Raw genomic sequence first — 17,775 nt, forward strand, 5'->3', positions numbered from 1 at the left:
TCAGGAAAATGCGTGTGTGCTTTATTCATGGATATGTTTGAATATTGACATGTACAGAAAAGGTAAGTACAAGTTTGACCCCTCCCCTCGAGCAGGGGCACACAGGGGGTTCCTGCCCCAGCACCATCTCCCACCCCGGGTCTCCCTCCCAGCTCCTGCTCCCGCCTGGACAATGCTGGACGTGGCATGACAGGACAGGTATAAGTACACACACAATATTTCACAGGCTCTCAGGGCTGCCAAACACTGGGAGAAGTGCTGTGCAGCCAAAAAATAGAGTTCAGTGGCTACAGAAAGTCTGGCTGGTTCTTTAACTGTGGGTTTTTTTCTTTATTTTTTTCCCATGATTCTTCTTTGTGCTTATGGAAGTTGTCAGGAATGGAGTAATTCCTAAAAAAAATTGTCTCCCTTTCTGTCTCTTGGCTCGCTCAGTCTTTTGCCTTTACAAGCAGCTGCTATGACTTCTGTGGTTAATCAAGAGACTTAAAAATGAAGATCCATGGTTCACTTCACAGAATTCAGCAGAGATGGAATTTCATCCAAAAAAATTACTGACTTTTCACAAGGAAAAAGCAGTGGTCTGTGCACACATGTTGGTGGGTGGGAGGAGAGTCATCATGTTTGCTTCCTCCAGCAGAAAGGTTCAAAAGTCATCATTTTTTGCACAGTTTGATTCATGAGCAGGCTTGGAGGAAGAATCAACATTAAATATTGGTGGAAAGAGTAAAATGATCAGAAAAAAGCCATGAAAGTTTGGGGAATTTTTTTTTTTTGTTAATTCCCACTCCTTCCTGCTGGGTGAGAGGCTCCTTGCTCTGTGCCTCACTCATTTCATCCCAAAGCATCCCTGAACCCCAAGGAACCCCCGGGAGGGCAGGACCTGGCCTGGGACAGGGCTTGGAGGACAGGACATGGGAACTGGGGATCTGCAGTGAGACAATTAGCATCTGCAGAGCCTTTAAAGCAGGACAGCCCTGGGAGTGTCCAAGGCCAGGCTGGATGGGCTTGGGAAGCCTGGTCTGATGGAAGTGACCCTGCTCATGGCAGGGGGGCTGGAACAGGACGAGCTTTAAGGTCCCACCTGAGCCATTTCATGATCCTGGGATGTAAACCCTGGGGAGATAATGATGTCTCTCATTGAAATCACTAAAGTGGGTGCTGATGTGGGACATGGTACTGGGGTGAGGTAACCTCTGGAGGTCTCCATCCCATCCAGTCCTTGAGTAGGATTCTCCACACCTCTTTTTACAACATACCAGTCTGAAGGGAGAGGTGAGGCATCCTGACCACCCAGAAAAACTCTCTCTGCTGAATGAGAAGGAAATGGCAAAGTGGCACTTCACCATCACTGACACTGCCATGTGAGAGACACAGGAGTGGGCGCTCCCGGGAAGGAGCTGACACTTGCATCCCCACCCTGTGCAGATGCTGAGCCGGGCACGACTGAAAGCTGGTGGAGTTTGATGTGTGGAAAGCAGAGCATGACTACAGGACTGGAAAGGAGCGGGGCAGAAGGGTGCAATTCCCAGCATGACCTCGTGGTGCTGAGGTAGTTCCTTGCCTTGAAGGGCTGAGCAGTCAGGGTTTCACCTCTCTCCACTGCAGCTGAGAGGGCACAAGCTTTGTGTCACTTGGCCTCTCAGGAGACACTGCTGTCCTGGGCAAAGGGGAGACCTTCACAGCAGCTCTGGGGTCACTTTGAAAGGATTTCCTGCCTGCAGCTCTCCCTCCTGGTCTGCTTTCCTGGTCAGAGTGAGCCCCTTGGCCATGAAGTTCTCACACACAGCCTTTGGCTCAGGGTGTGACTTGTCACCCTGCACACAGGCCCTGGAGCTTGGTGTCTTCTTTGCACAGCCCTGAAAACCAGGTGCTACAGCCCTGAGCACCTCAGGGAGCAGCACTTGGACAGGATGCAGCAGGAGGAGGATTTCTACTCATGTCAGACACATCCACAGGTGTTCAGCTGAAAACCAGAGTGGTTTCTTGTTGGAGCAAGAGCCAAGGAAGTTGCTGCAGTTTCTTAGAAAATCTGAAGCAATAAGCAATGGGAGAGGTTTTGCAGGAAATGGGACTACAAAGCAATGGACTTTGTGGTGTCAGATGCTTCATAAGCCTTTCCATGCATTCAAATGCCAAGGAATTAATGATATTTATTATAGGAATAAATGGACTGTTGCAAAGGCCAGGCCTAAACACACTCAGGAGGATTCTGGGGCTATTGCTCTTCCTCCCATGGCACTCAGCCTGGGTAAGCATTTATCCTGGGAAACCTTCTCACTCTTCCTTACCATCTTCTTTCCTGGCTTTAGTAAAGGGTTCAGCCCCCCAGGAGGGCACTGGGACTCCTCAGCTCACCTCCTCAGGAAAGATGGGGCGCTCAGGTAGCCCAGGGTCACACACCTGGATAAAGCTGCCCCAGGACACCAGAGAAACATTGATCCTCACTTTCCTCCCCTGGGCTCTGGCTGTGGCTTAGAAGAAAGGGTCACTTCAGCAGCCCTTGCTTAAATGACATCCTCACTGATAAAACAGGAACAGGCAAGAGGCAAAGCCCTTGGCCTGCTCACCTGGACACCAGGGGTTGCCTCTGCCAGTTTTTCAACGAGGGGAAACTGTAGCAACCCAGTCCCTACCCATGATATAATTCATGACTGGCCTTTCTTGGCTGGGTAATTCTGTCTTCAGGGTGGTTTCTAGCAAACCTCTCCTATCCTTTCTCTTCCCAGGAAAACAAATGAAATCCCTTGGCTGGAGACCCTGTGCCTGTGAGACCAGAGGATGAGCAGGGATGTGTTTGGCTTAGGTCAAACCCTGCCCATGGGCTCACACATTGGCCCCTGATGGAGGAAGGGTAGCTTGGAGTGGGACAATATTGGTCTCTGGTTGTTTCGATGTGGCAAAAATGCCCCAAAACACTGAACAGGACCAGTGGATAGAGGTGTTTGGGTTGGGACACAAAAAATTCAGCCATAAACAAAATGCAACACACATGTTTCTTCCTGAATACCATCAATACAGGACACAGGTTTCCCCAAGAGGGAGGGCCCGAGGGGAGGTGACACTGGGACGTGGATGCTGGTTGCACTCTGGCCATGGTTTTGAGAGGGTGGATAATCCCTGCCAGCCAGTTCAGAGTGTGGTTACTTGGTCCTCCCCAGAGGTGCTTCAGGCTCCTCTCCAGTGAACAAAACCAACCACCTTCCCACCAGTCTTCTGGTTTCTTCAGTCTGAGGGAGCCAGGTGTGCTGTCCTTCAGGTCCTGAGGAACCGTGCAGACAGTCTGAACTCCACATGTCCTGTCAGGAGCCCCTCAGGGTGGGCTTCAGGAAACCTCCTGACAGGTCATCCAGTCACCCATCTGTCAAAAGTCTTTCCCCTCTTGGCTGGGGCAGGAAAAAGCATTTCCTTTGCAGCTCTCATTTCTTGGATCACCTCTCTCCTTCACCTTTTCCAAGGGAATTGTCCATGGCTTCAGGCCTATCCATAGAGAGCTGGAGAAACAACAACCAAGCTGTGGTGTGGAAAGGTGGCCAGGACCAGGAATGAGCTGGTTGTCAACAACGCTGATCATATAAAATCAAATAAACTGGCAGACAGGTGAGGAGGAGGAAGGGATGCCCAAACACTCACCTTCCCTTCCCTTCCCCTCCCTTCTCCCTGCTCTCCTCCTGAAAAAGTTACTGGTCTGGTTGTTGAGTACAGAAACCAACACAGATCGAGTCTCTCGGGGTGAGTGCCAGCCCTCCTCACATCACAGGGAGGCTGAGCACAGCAGGGGCCAGGAGGAGCCACATCTGCAGCAGAGAGGCCGCCCAGCACGGAGGGGCTGCTGGGCTGGAGGTGCCTGAGGACAAACGAGTGGAGCCACGCAGGAGCCTCTCCTCTCCAGCCACCTGAGGAGAAAGGAGACAGCGTGGGGTGAGCACTTGCCTCATCATGGAATCATGAAATGGTTTGGGTTGGAAGGGACCTTAAAGACCATCCAATTCTGACCCCCTGCCATGGACAGGGACACCTTCCACTGTCCCAGGTTGTCCCAAGCCCTGTCCAGCCTGGCCTGGAACAGCTTCCCAGGACAGCCACAGCTTCTCTGGGCATCCTGTGCTAGGACCTTCCCTTCCTCACAGCCAAGAATTCAGTCCCAATATCCCATCTAACCCTGCCCTCTGGCAGTGGGAAGCCATTCCCCTTGTCCTAGCATTCCAGCCCCTGTCCCCAGTCCCTCTCCAGCTCTCTTGGAGCCCCTTCAGGCCCTGGAAGGCCACAATTACGTCACCCTGAAGCTTCTCCTCTCCAGACTGAACAATTCCAATTCTCCATTTTTCCTCACAGGAGAGGGGCTCCATGTCTCTAATCAAACTGGTGTCCCTCCTTGGTGCCTCAGAGGATTTGGGGCTCAGGGGCTGTGCAGCCCCAGGTATGTGCATGTGCAGAGGGGCCAGTGCTGATTTCAGCACCCTGACTCTGGCCTGGAGGTCAGCACAGCTCTTCAGCTGTTGGTGAAGGCGGTGCCACAGCAGCAGAGCCATTTGTGGGCACAGCACTTGTTTGGACACTGGCTGGAGGTGTCTGAGTGAGGTGGGTACCTGGATGCCCTCTCAGGTCAGCGGCCATCCATGTATCTTATGGTGCCACTGCTGGCCACTGGCTTGACCTGGTGACCTTAAAGGTGGGTGTGGAATATACCTCCATGGTGCTGGGAGACCTTTCACCAGCTTTCCCCCCTCCAGAGGTGCCAGCCTCATTAAAAGTTGAACAGGATCTGGATTTGAAGCTGAGTCCAAAGTCAAGACCCAAATCTCTGGTTTCCAGCAGGGACCATGCTCCAGCAGCCCTCACACCCCAGAGGAAGGATGTGCTGCTGCCACGAGGAGTTTGGAGATGTGGCAGAGCCATCCTCCACTGCAGCTGCGTTTTCCAGCTTCCCACAGACAGTTCACAGCTCCTCCTTCACTTCCAGGATGAAGTTCTCAGTGCCAGGTCTGGATCTGAGGCCACTACTTCGATTTTCTAAGATTTGAGGAGCACCAGCTGGAGGGAAAGCCTCCAGATCTGTTGGGTGCCAAGCTTTTGGCCTGGTGAAGGTGTCCCTGTGCCCTGCAACAGTGCCACCAGTGCCCTGGAGGGCAGTGAGGGAACCTGAGGCCACTCTTCTCCACCTCCCAACCTGCTGCTGATTGATGCCGGATGATCCCCAGCTGGGGAATAACGTGCAGTGACTCCATGAGTCAGAAGGCTGAGCAATTGCTTTATTAAGTGATACTAAATTATATTAGTACATACTATATATATACTATATATATACTACATACTATACTACACTAAACTAATACTAAACTACACTAAAGAAAAATCCACGACTCCTTACAGACAGTCACGACACAGCTTTGGCCTAATTGGTCAATCAATCAAAACAACCTTCACCAGTGTCCAATTAACAAATCACTTTGGGTAAACAATCTCCATAGCACATTCCCTGTGTGCCAAACAACAGGAGCAGCAAATAGAGATAAGAATTGTTTTCTCTTCTTTCTCTGAGCTCTCTCACTGCCTTCCCCAGGAGAAATCCTGGCAAGTTTGTGCCTGCTTCTCCCTGTGAAGAGAGCTGCGGCCACAGCCGCTCTGTGAAAACAGGGTGCAGAGGGGTGAATTGGGTGTTTTCCCAGCAAAAGAAACAGTGATTAGCCTTAAAATAACCCACACTTGGAAGTTCTGAAGGTATCAGTCAGCCCAGTGCAAAGCTCAGTCCTTGGAGTCTAGTTAAAACTGACAGCTTCTGTAACCTGAATGTTCAGCAAATCAGGGTCACTGTTAATTATTCAATAGGAAAATAATTCAATCTGAAAATTACTCTAGTGTGGCAAGTCAAGGTCATTTTATTTTATTTAAAAATAAAATATTTAATGTCTATCACAGCCATCATCAGTAAATGAACATGTTATTTGTTTTAAAATAATTTCAATTTAATATTATTTTGATAGTAATAATTTACTGATGATCAGAACCTTTCCTTTCAAATTTTCCAATGCTCAGCAAACCTTAAACCTCTGCATTATGACCTGTAGAACCCTCATCTAACAAGGGAGGAACTTGTGTCCTGGGAAGTTGAAATGCTTGTCTGAAGCTGAACTGATGCCATGAAGGACAGTGAGGAGCTAAACAAGTGATTCTGGGTGAAAATCCCATGGATTTCCCAATACTTCAAATGAAACATGAAGGGAAGGGAAGGGAAGGGAAGGGAAGGGAAGGGAAGGGAAGGGAAGGGAAGGGAAGGGAAGGGAAGGGAGATCAGGCCTCCAGGAGATGGAGGGTAGGTTGGATGCCTGCATGTGACTGAAATGACACAGGTGCAAGAAGGATTGAGGTGAGGACACTGCAGGAGGCACAGACAGAGCTGATCATCTCCCCGGGCCAGGCCAGCCCTCTCCTACCTTGGTGGGCTGGAGGTGCTCCAAGCTGTTCTCTCTGAGGGTCGCCACAGCTCTGTTGGCATTTCTGTCCTGCTTGTACATCTGTGTGGTGGGGGGGATGGACGGGGCCACGGCTGTGTTCAGGTGAGTCCCATTGCCAAAGGCCTGAATGGCGTTTTCTTGGTGTGGGAAAGATGGAGAAAAGGTTTGTCAGGGCAGGGGGAAGCCTCCCTTTCCCAGCCTCTTTCTCTGCATCACCCGAAGGGATGCCTGAGGCTCTGCAGAGCTCCTTGGTTGGTAACACAGGGAGCTGGGCACCCACAGACCCTGGAGCACATGGCATCTCCCCATCCCCATGCCCAAACCCCCCCCCAGTGTGCAGCAGTGGCGCTTACGGAGGCAGATGTTGTTGGTGAAGAGGTGCAGGAAGCTCTGGCACTCGTCCTGCCGGTTCCCGCTGGCGTTGCAGGTGCACCAGGGAGCGATGCTGGACGTGGAGTTGTCAATGTAGTTGGGGGTGATGGGGCTGCCTGCCGGGACAGACGGACAATGTTACTGCGGGGCAGGATCGTCCCCTGGGGCTGCTCTCCTGGGTGACTCTGCCTCAGCCAAGCCCCTCCATGACAGCAGCAAAACCCTTCAGGTGCTGCTGTCATGGCTCTGGTTTGCTCCCAGGGGAGAGAAGAGGGGCACTCACAACCTTTTGGTCACAACACCATCACCAAAGCCTTTGGTCAATTCAGAAGTGCTATCAGTCCAAGGAATGGGCAGTTTCTGGGAATTCAGGTGAGAATCACAGAATGGTTTGGGTTGGAAGGCACCTTAAATCCCATCCAGTGCCACCCCTGCCGTGGCAGGGACACATCCCACTGTCCCAGGCTGCTCCAAGCCCCAATGTCCAGCCTGGCCTGGGACACTGCCAGGGATCCAGGGGCAGCCCCAGCTGCTCTGGGCACCCTGTGCCAGGGCCTTAGCACCCTCCCAGCCAGGAATTCCTTCCCAATATCCCATCTGATCCTGCCCTCTGGCACTGGGAATCCATTCTCCTTGTCCTGGCACTCCAGGCTCCTGCCCTAAGTCCCTCTCCAACTCTCTTGGAGCCACTTTAGGCCCTGGGGGTAGGGCTCTAAGGTCTTCTTGAAGCCCTTTATTCTCCAGGCAGAGCATTCAAAAACTGCATGTGAATATGTATAAAGGTTTTCATACTGTCATTGAAAAAGCAATCTCAATCTCCAAAATGAAGGATTAAAATGGAATGAAATGTTGGCCCAAAAATGTCAGTCTGTCTCATCTGTCAGGACAGATCTGGTCCAAAGGCCACTTGCACTTCTCTTTGGACTCTTGTCTGTGCCTGTGCCAACTGCTGCCAGCTAGGCTCTGCAGCATCTGAAACCCTCATCTGACACCCTTTGAAGTTGGCAGAATGGCTGTGCATGGTGATTTCCAGTGGCATCACTGGTGATGGCATCAGGGAATCCCTGGCAGAGCAGACACCCTGGGATAGCCCATCTATTTCCACCAGAGAGAGATGCTCTAATCTGTCAGTAGCCCATGGTTTTTCTCCCTCCACAGCAGCCATCCTAAAGTTACCCCATACCCATGGCTTAGTCATGCCACTGAAGGGACAAAGACCAGCACCAGGTTGGATGTGGCATGGAGAAATTTGGTCTGGTGAAAGGTGAAAGGGAAAGGTGTTCCTGCCAATGGCAGAGGGCTGAAATGAGATGGGCTTTACAGGTCCCTTCCAGCCTAAACCATTCCATGACTCTGTGATGTCCTGGAGAGCTCAGCTCTCCACCTTACTGTCCTCATAGCCAGAGTAAGAGGAGATATTTCCACCCAGAGGAGACATTTCCCTCCCAGGGGAAATGGGAGGGAACCTCTCCTCTGGGTGGGAAAATCCACCCAGAGGAGAGGTTTCCCTCCCAGAGGACAGGTTTCCCCCCCACAGGAGACATTTCCCTCCCACAAGAGATGTTTCCCACCCAGAGGAGAGGTGTCCCCCCGCGAAGAGATGTCCTCCCCCGCTAGAGGAGATTTTTTTCCCCTGAGAGGAGAGGTTTCCCTCCCAGAGGAGACATTTTTCCTCCAGAGGAGAGGTTTCCCACCTGGAGGAGAGGTTTCCCCCCCAGAGAAGAGGTCTCCCCCCCAGAGGAGAGAGAATGCTCACCGATGATGCCGGTGTAGGCCAGCAGGCAGGCGGCGTAGCTGTCCCTGCGGCAGCCGCTGGCGGCCTGAGGGGATGGCTGGCAGTTGAACTGGAACTCTGCGTAGCGCGACCTGACGGAGCCAGAGCACAGATGGGACATGTTACTACAACTGTGGGAAAGGGGATGTAACAGCACACTCATGGTGTTCACAGAGGGGAACATGTTTGCAAAATGCTGCTGTAGGTGTTCTTCAAAAGTTGGAACAGATGCCCTTTTACAATCTCCTGCCTACCCCAACAAACCCAGGAGGAGGTTTTGAACAGGTTCTGCAGTCAATGTTTTACAGGCTTCCTCCAGGACTGCAAGATAAGTCCAGTGTTGGAAGAAATGTTTGCTTTCTGTTGTGTGAGGTTGGTTTTTGAGGAAAGAGCTGTTGCCAGGAAGGAGATCAGTCTGTGTTGCCATCTTCTATCTTTTGGGTAATAACTTTGCCTAAAGACCCCAGCTTTCATTTTTAGTCTGATTGGATGAAAGACAGAATTGCTCTGGTCCAATTACTCTGGTCTTTCTTTCTCTAAAGACTCTGAATACAGCTGAGATCACCTCAGATCAAAGGCAATGTCCAGAGGTTCAGACACAAGATGTCCTACCCATGGCCAGGGCTGCTGCCCATCCTCTGCTGCAGATGCCCATTCTCAGGAGAAGGACTCTCTGGAGCCTGTGGAGCAGGCAAATCATTCTGCCAACCAGGTATGTGCCACCAAACTCTTTAGGCATGAGTCAGCTCTTGGCACATGGTGGTGTTGGAGATCTGAGGCACCAGCACAGGGCTTTCAGCAGGACACAGCAACAGCTGGAGACCCAGATCCATCTCAACATTCGTTCTGTGGCCAGGCAGGAAGGGATTTCACGTGGCATCTGAGCTGCTTAGGAAACTCAAGCAAGCACCAGCACTGACAACCCCTGAAGGGAGGGTTCTTTAGGTGACAGCCTGCACTGCCTGGGCAATCTCAGAAAAACTGAGCATGTTGCTTCTCGCAGACATCCTGTCTCTTCCAGACACATTGCTCTTGCTTCTGGTCAGTGTCAGCATTCCAGTTTGCACTTTCCAGCCCACTTCTCCCCTACACCCTTCTTTTTTTCTCATCTTTGTTCCCATGTTTGCCCCTTATCAACCCTTTCCTTCTGTAACATGGACAGGCAAAATCTTTCCCAAAACTTGCTGTATTGTTTGGAGATTTAGAGAAGGGAGATAGTGACTGCAGATTTGATATAATCCATATTAGTAGAACCCAGCCCTCTGAGCTGGGAAGTTCAAAGGGCTAGAGCTGTGCAGGAGTGACAGGGTGAGACTTGGAAGTGCTTCACTTTATGATTTATTCCTGGCTCTCCTTGTGGATTCTGCACTGCTGGCTTTGACCAGGTCACATGTCAACCTCTTGCTCCCTCTGTGTCTCTAGAGGATATTTTATATTATATATTCAGAGACCAAGGGACCAGATAATTAACAGCTGTGCTGCTTGCAGGAAATAGATTCCAGTCTCCTGGGGAGTAACACTCTCCCCTTTGAACCTCTTCCTCCCCACTGGGCCCTCTTGTCATGTTAGGAGAGGGCAGAACCCATCCATTTGGGATTCCCTGCGTAACCAGGGGACAGTATCTGAGCAGGGCCTGGTCAACCCAAGGGCTTTGCATCTCCCTGAGTCTGCTTCTGCACAGGTCAGTCCTTCTCCTGCCTCCATGTTTCTGGGGTGCTGAGGGTATTTGTACTTTCATGCTTCCAAGAGGATGCTGCTGCACTCACCTTCCTTTGTGAAAATACATAATATTTTTATTGTAATTAAAAGATACTGTGCTGGTAGGGGATGGCTGCTGGAAGTTCAGCTCAGGAAGTCCCAAACCCCACAGCAATTAGAGACTGAGACAATACAGGGAGGTGTGTCCTACACTTGTTCTTGTGCTCTTCCCCAGGTGTCTGCTCACAGCCCAGCTGTACACAGGGCACTGGGCTGGGCCCCCGTGGTGCTGTTTTTGCCTTACATCTCTCACTGCCAGCTGGGCTCTGCTCCCAAGAGCTCTGTGTGCATTAACCTTCTGGAATATCAAAGACTTTCTGAGAAACAGGGAGGGGAAAATAGTGCAGATGAAGGAAAAGTGCTGAAGGGGTTCTACTGTCAATGTGCACATGGGATGGGTCTGTGTGTGTGTGATTGGGGGTGGAAGGCAACAGAGGAGCAAACCAGGCTGGCCACAGACTGTGCTGTGGACCTGGAATGACATCAGGACTCTGAGACTCCTGGTGCAATCACCAAAACATAGAATCACAGAATCACAAATGGTTTGGGCTAGAAAAGACCTAAAAATCATCTCATTCCACCCACTGCTGTGGCAGGGACACCTTCCACTATCCCAGGCTGCTCGCAGTAGAAGGGTGTATTTTTTACGTACATAGATTAATTTTTCTTATTAAACAGGCAAACAAACATGGTTTTAAGGCCCTCACAAGTGCCTGTGGCTGTCAGGATACCTTGGGTGCTCCTTGAGGATGCTCTGGGCTGGGGAAGAGGAGCAATAAGGGAGATGGATTTGTGACAGTGACTGTAAGGACCCCTCCCCCATACTCCTGCTTAGCTTGCACCTTCCTGGAACTGTTCCCATAACAGGTCTTTCTCTAGAACCAAAGCCAAAAATCCACAGAAAATGTCTAAACAGCTTCAGGGTGATCATCTCCCATCTCCTTCTGTCTGTGAGCAAGTTCTGTGGGATATAGGGACAGGGCCCACTGTGGCACGGCCCATCACAGCCATGCGGGACAGGCCCCCAGGAACACCTGCAGTGGCACAGGGCTGTCACCAGGCCCTGGCCAGGGGAGAGCTCTCCATGGGGACAGCCCTGCTGTGATCCTCACCTGCAGACGTAGTTGTCCCGGCAGGAGTCCAGAGGTGCCAGGCAGTTGGGCTTGTCCTTGGACTCGTAGGAGCAGGCGGGGACGATGGTCTGGCGCCGGCGCTCGGCGCAGGCCGTGTCCTCGCAGGGGCAGAAGAGCAGCTCATGGGTGTACTCAGGGGGCACGCGGTCGAAGAACTTGCGCAGGGCCTTGTGGCACTTGGAGCGGTTGCAGGTGTCGGCCCGCGCCAGGCGGCGGATGCAGAAGGAGACGTACTCCGTGCGCAGCCGCTGGCACATCTCATCCACGTTGCAGGCCTTGGCGGCGTCCAGGCACCGGTTCACCTGTGTCACCTCGTTCTCAGAGCCTGCGGGGTGGTGGGATACGGTGAGGTGGCTCTGCACCGACCTCCCCACCTGCAGCACTGCCCCTGAGGCCTTCATCCCCCTGCTCCCATCCATGGCCACCCGGTGACACCACATGTGCATCACCACATCACACCCCAGGAAGGCCACGGCCAGGGTGAAGTGCAGGTTTGCTCTGAGGGTCCTGGTAGGACCAAATCCCCTTTCCACACTTGTCTTTTCCCAAAAAGTGCCACACTCACACACCAGACTGCACCCCCCCAGAGCTCACTTTACCAAGCTCGTATCTTTAATAAAATGAATTTTGCTTTAATCTGGGCATCTGGTAACATTTTACTAATGGAGATTAACCAGCCTGAGGCCTGAAAGACAGCAGGCATTAGAAAGTGCATCTACTTATGGCCATGAGTGGATCCATCAAGTATTGGGACCTCAACGAATGGACCTTCTTGCTTCTGCAAGTTGCTCAAGATCAAAGACTGAGTCTCTGCTACATGGGTGGTCTGCACTGATTCCTGGCACCTCAGCCTCACTGCGCTGGACAGAGAGTTGCTCCTGGCCTCTGAAAGGTCATGTCTGCCTTTGGAGCAGCTCTGTTTGTTCACCCCAGGATCTGCCCAGCTAAGTGAGACCTGTTTGGGTTGCAGTGTGCCCCATCCAGACCAGTCAGTATCCCTCTGTCTGTCCCCAGCAGTGACAGTGCCTTCACAGGGTGGGATCAGAGGTACCATCCAGCCTCGTGCCCCTGGGCACAACCTGATGCTGCCTGCATGTGAGTGCACGTGGGTCTCTCCCCACACCCTTTGCAGTGTCACCCCTCACATCAGCAAAATCACTCTGCATGTCCACCCTCCTAAACAAGAGGAGAAAGAATGTCCCAGTCTGGGTGAGAGAGCAGAGATGTGCTGTGGGATGCAGGGAAGGTGGAGGAAACCTGCAGTAAGGGGAAAGGTCAGGAAAATAAAGCAAAAACTGTAGTGATGGATGAGAAAACAGTGTCTTCAGTGGGAAAGTAGGAATCTCATGAGTTTATGTGCCAACAGCCTTCTCTGTAAAAATAGGGAAAAGGAAGAGGAAAAGGCGTTTGTCTAACACTGGTTGCAGGGCTGCTTCAAAGGTGGATGGGACTCTTTTTTATAGAGGGGAAAAATGCTACAGGATCCCTGGCAGGAGTCAGTGGGAACAGCAGAATGTGTCTGATTGGACAGATAAAACAAGGGTGCTTCAAGCTTGAGAGAGAAAATGAATCTGAATCTGGTTTTCACCTCTCTGAATTAAAATCATGACCAGCAGCATACCAGAAGGACTTTCTCCCCAGTGCAGAAAGATTTTTCCATTGAGGAAAAATCCCCAGAATGATAAATTTCCAATGCAGAGTCAAGCCCTATCTTTGACTGGGAGTTAAAACCAGCCAGTCACTGCTGACAAGTGTTAAAACATTGACAATCCCCCTGAGCCCTTCAGAGCTGGCTGCCCTCCTTTATTTCCCTGACTTTATCAGATGCTCCTTCTCCCACCATTTATTTTTTCCTTCCTGTTGCCCCCTGTTGCTTACAGTGAGCTGGAAGTCAAATTCCAAGTTTTTCAGTTATTTTATGGTGGGTGAAAGTTTTGCTTGTTGTGATCCCTTCACTAAATAGTTACCTTTAAAACCCAGAGATGAATATTGTCAGAGCATCGGTTTATGCTGGGAAGCTGCCAGCTAACGTGTAGGAAACAGTTACTTGGAAGGGTTTCATTACCCATTCAGCCAATAAATCACAGGGAATATGTTGGATTTTCTCCTCTTCCCACGCAACACCAGCAGATGTGCTTTTTAAATCACTGCTACAATTAGAGTGGAGGGATATGGTTCCATTTGTAGAGTTTTAGTAGTGGCCATATATTGTTTATATAAAATTTAGTTTAATATACCTGTTGTTCAATTGGCCTGTGGTCACAAGGGTGTCTTATGTTTCAACAAGTTCTTGGGATTTCTTTTTGGTAGATTTGAAAGAGGGTCCTTTGGCACTGTTGACCATATGACCCTGGACACTGGACAGGCAGAGGGCAGCAGGTTGTAATTGATGCAATAGAAGATATTGATTAGTATTAATAAGGGCAAAAAGGCTAAGAAATTTCATGTCCCTAAGTGGATGACAAGTCCTCTGAAGAATCCCTGCTGCTCAGGGCCCATTTGCTTTGCTGCACAGCCTATTTCAGTTTGCTTTAAAAACCTGAGAGTGTGTTAACCCTGCATAAAATCCCCATCCCTTGATTTCCCCATGCTCCGAAGCTTGCTGGAACTCAGCAGAAGGGGAAAAATTCCAGTAAAGAAAACCATGATCCAGAAAAAAAATTCCCTGTTCAGGCACCAGTCTGCTAGGTGGAGTCAATAAGAGCGAGGTCAGGGAGCACCTCCCATCCTCTCTGCTCCTCTTGTCCAGGCTGACGGGTTAATTTGCTGCAGGACACTTTCACCCAGCAAGTGCCTGGCCATGGTGGGGACTGCAGACGTTGACCAACTGCAGGGACATACAGCTCCTTCCTCGCCTGGGTGCACTCCAGGTGTGGATGTCACCCTAGAGCAAGGCACACATTTAGAAAAGCTGCTTGGCACATCTGCCAGGGACACAGGAGGAGCACATTACCTGTTCCCAGACAGGTAGTTTGGTAAAATACCCACTCTTGGAAAGCTTCCCCATTGCTCTGAAGCACTGACTGGTTGTGGTGGCAGCTGTGTCCTTGGTGATGGACGGGTTATTGGCAGCCTCAATGACCTCTGAACTGCTGAGCCCTCGGGGAGTTAAAAGGTGTCAGGCTGCTCTGCTCAGCCATTAACAGGGTTAGATGCACAGCAGAACACAATTCTGGGTCCTGAGGTTGCCCTCAGGGCAGGTGGTTAAAGGCTGTGGCTGGGATCAACACACAGGTTGAGTTATCGACCTCTTTTCCTGCAGAGTTTGATCCTTGACTGATGTGGAAGCACCTTCTCAAACTAACAACACCCAAGCAGCTCCTGTCTGCATGGAACAGATCATCCACCTGCTATGGAGAATGAGTGGGCCTGGGATGGGTCATTGGAAGGGGTTTTTGTACCACATCCCTAAGTCCCAGTCTTTCATGGTACAGACATGAAACAGCCCAAAGACAAAAATCACAAGCAGCTTTTCCCAGAGCATGTAACAGTTTAGCAAAGGAATCAGACGCACCTCCATGGAAAAAACAACTGCTAGACCTGAACCATGCAATGCTCACAAAGGACTTCCCTGCCTGCAGCCCTTGATCCCCAGCCAGGGCCCTCTCTGTCTGCACAGAGATGTCAGAGCATTTCCCACGCACCTACCTGCAGTGATGGAGGCCAGCCGGACATAATCAAAGCCCCTGATGAACGGCTCGTAAGGGGAGCTCTCCAGGACATTCATGCCTGGGGGGAAGAGAGAAGCTGGTGAGAAGGCAGATGAGGCTCCTGCGGGATGGCTGAGATGCACAAAGTTCCACATCTGCAGTGAGATACTGTTTGGTGGGTGCTCTAAAGGCCACGAGTAAATGGACACTCGGAGCCATAGGAACAAGTGTGTGGACACATCCTTGGAGAAGGGAATAGAATGGAACTGGCTTTAAAAATGTATCTCCATTTTGGAGTGGGGCAGCCTGTCAGGAACTGTAGAGTTCTGTAGCTGAAGCTCTGGGGCACACGGCAGGGATTGCCAGAGAGGACACCAGACTGTGGCACAGGCTCCTGCTCATGGGCAGAGCTCAAATCACCAGCTCCCTACAAACACAGGGTTTCAATCACCATTACTGCAGTTTCTTCTATGTCTCCCCCTGGGTCAAAGGTCCTCATCTCTTTTTAGGACACAGACAGAGCTGTGCACAGGATTATGTGGGTGATGACACACTCCATCTTTACTGTCACCTCTCCCTTTCTCCTTGCCAACAGCCTTTTCTCACTTAGCACAAAGCTAATGACCCACAGCTCCCGCAGAAACTTCCTCTCGTTGTTTTTAAGTCTCTGGGAGCCTGATTTTATTCAACTGGTGCTTCCCTTTCATCTGTGCAATGGTCTGTAATGCCCCATCATCCTGATGGATACCATGGAATATTACTGAAGCAAACAGCTTCAGTATCTGTTGGTTTTTTATTAGACATTTAGATGGATGTGGACAGCAGCAGCAGATGTACTGTCTGGGATAAAAGGACTATCCAACCCCATGCTCTGGGCATGGGCTGACCTCCAGCTGCAGCCAGAGGCAGCAAGAAATGGCTCCCAGGGTCCACAGCCCTGTGCAATCACCACAGCACATTACAAGGCAGTTTTACACCTTCATTGAAATATCTTGTATCATTACTGACTAGAGAGGGGCCCATTTGTATTTTCCAGCATAGCAGTTTTATGTCCTGATGATAAAGCACCTTATCAGAGAGTTGTTATCGGGTTGTCATCATGTTATTGTGTCTCTAAGTGGGAAGGTGGCTAAACACGGCATGCTCAAGAGAAGCTGAGTAAATAGTGTGCTTTGTAAATTCCCTGAGCACGCACTTCCACAATTGTTTTTGCAAGAGAGCTTCTAGGAAGCTTTTTGCAGCCTCCTGGGTATGTCTGATTGAGAACAAAGCTCTACATGGACCGTGTGGATTGGCTTCCTTTCTCAGTCAATTAAACATGTGTAAGGACTCTGAAACATGGGACTGCTACGAAATATATCTCCCTGGGGAAATTAAGGCAAGGAAATCAAAAGTTTGGTGTGCGAATCTGCATTGCAAATGAAGTCAGTTGTTTGAAAAAGTGTGGGGCTCAGGACATGACAGGGAGAAGTTGAGTAGAGCTGTAGTCAGCCTCCAAGAGCAGCCCTCTCCCAGTAATTCCCAAGGTGGAAATCCCAAGGCACTGGGCAGGGAGTCCATCCAGCACCAAACTCCTGTTCTGAATCTGGAGACCCAGAGCTGGCCCCTGCCTGCTCTCAGCAGTCCTTGCCAGCCTCTCTCTTCTCTTCCTTCTAGAGGAAGGTGTCTCTCCCTGCCCATGGTAGGGCCTTGGAACTTTCAGTGCCTTTCAGGTGCCTTCCAACATAAACCATCATGTGTCCCAGAGCTGGAAACCCTCATGACAGCACTGCCCTACACAGCCATGTCACAGGTGACCTGTTTCCAAGTTTGAGCCACAAAGGTCAGATGGGAAGGAGCTGTAACACCACCCACTGAGATGAATGGAGAAACTGGATTGTCACCTCTTCCCCAGACTACCTTTCAATGGAAACAAATCTGGCACATAATTATGGGAAAGGTCAGATACAGGAGTGTGCTCAGGTCTTGTATTTGCCCAGTCAGTCCATAGCACCATGCTCTGTACCCTGCAAGCTGTGGCACCTGGAAGCTTCCCAGGAATTTGATCAACCAGTTTCCATCCTGGCAATCCTGTGCACTGCAGAATCCATGCCCTTTGTTTTGCTTGGCCTTTTGGCCTGTGGTTTCACCCCTGCACTTTTCATTTCAGGTTTCAGTCAGCAGTGTTTTATTAATCTACTTCACAGCCCATGGCTGGAAGGGTCTGTTTTATTCCCCATTTTAATTTTCATGGTGCATAAAATACTCACCAGCTTGACAAGGAAGAATTATGGTCACTGAGGTGCAATTTTATGGTGACTCTTAAAAAAGTCAAAATCCAAACTTATTGAATACTGGCTCTGGGAACACTTTAAGTTCCAACTTGATGTCACCAGCCCCAAATCTTCACTAACACAAAGACACTGGTACACTTGAGACATTCTAAGAGTGATTTTTTTGAAGCTCATGCTGTTTTTCCTCAGTGCCTGGAGTTTATGTTGTGTTTCTATAAAATCTACAGTGTTTATGGTCTTGGTTAACATACTTAGATACAAAATATGCTGTGCATTTCTCCAGCAAAAGATCTCAATGTATATTGGGAATGTCATAAAAGAGAGGTTGGGTTAAAAAAAGAAAAGGAAGGAGGCATCTCAGGT

The 17,775-nt window shown here is 50.3% G+C and overlaps 1 protein-coding gene across 2 annotated transcripts in view; it reads right to left on the reverse strand.

Moving 5' to 3' along the window:
- The window catches only part of LOC135447111 (GDNF family receptor alpha-4), a 72,699-nt gene continuing 54,924 nt past the window's right edge, over positions 1-17,775 (reverse strand). For both annotated transcript variants that reach the window (XM_064711924.1, XM_064711923.1), the window contains exons 3-8: positions 15,138-15,218; positions 11,469-11,814; positions 8,581-8,690; positions 6,806-6,940; positions 6,432-6,589; positions 1-3,893 (exon numbers count right to left, since the gene is read on the reverse strand). In XM_064711924.1, the coding sequence (XP_064567994.1) occupies positions 3,747-3,893; positions 6,432-6,589; positions 6,806-6,940; positions 8,581-8,690; positions 11,469-11,814; positions 15,138-15,218 (977 nt within the window). In that variant the 3' untranslated portion in view covers positions 1-3,746. The remainder of the gene's footprint in view (positions 3,894-6,431; positions 6,590-6,805; positions 6,941-8,580; positions 8,691-11,468; positions 11,815-15,137; positions 15,219-17,775) is intronic.

This window comes from Zonotrichia leucophrys, chromosome 4 (genome assembly GCF_028769735.1).
Source record: "Zonotrichia leucophrys gambelii isolate GWCS_2022_RI chromosome 4, RI_Zleu_2.0, whole genome shotgun sequence".
Classification (NCBI taxonomy): Eukaryota; Metazoa; Chordata; class Aves; order Passeriformes; family Passerellidae; genus Zonotrichia; species Zonotrichia leucophrys.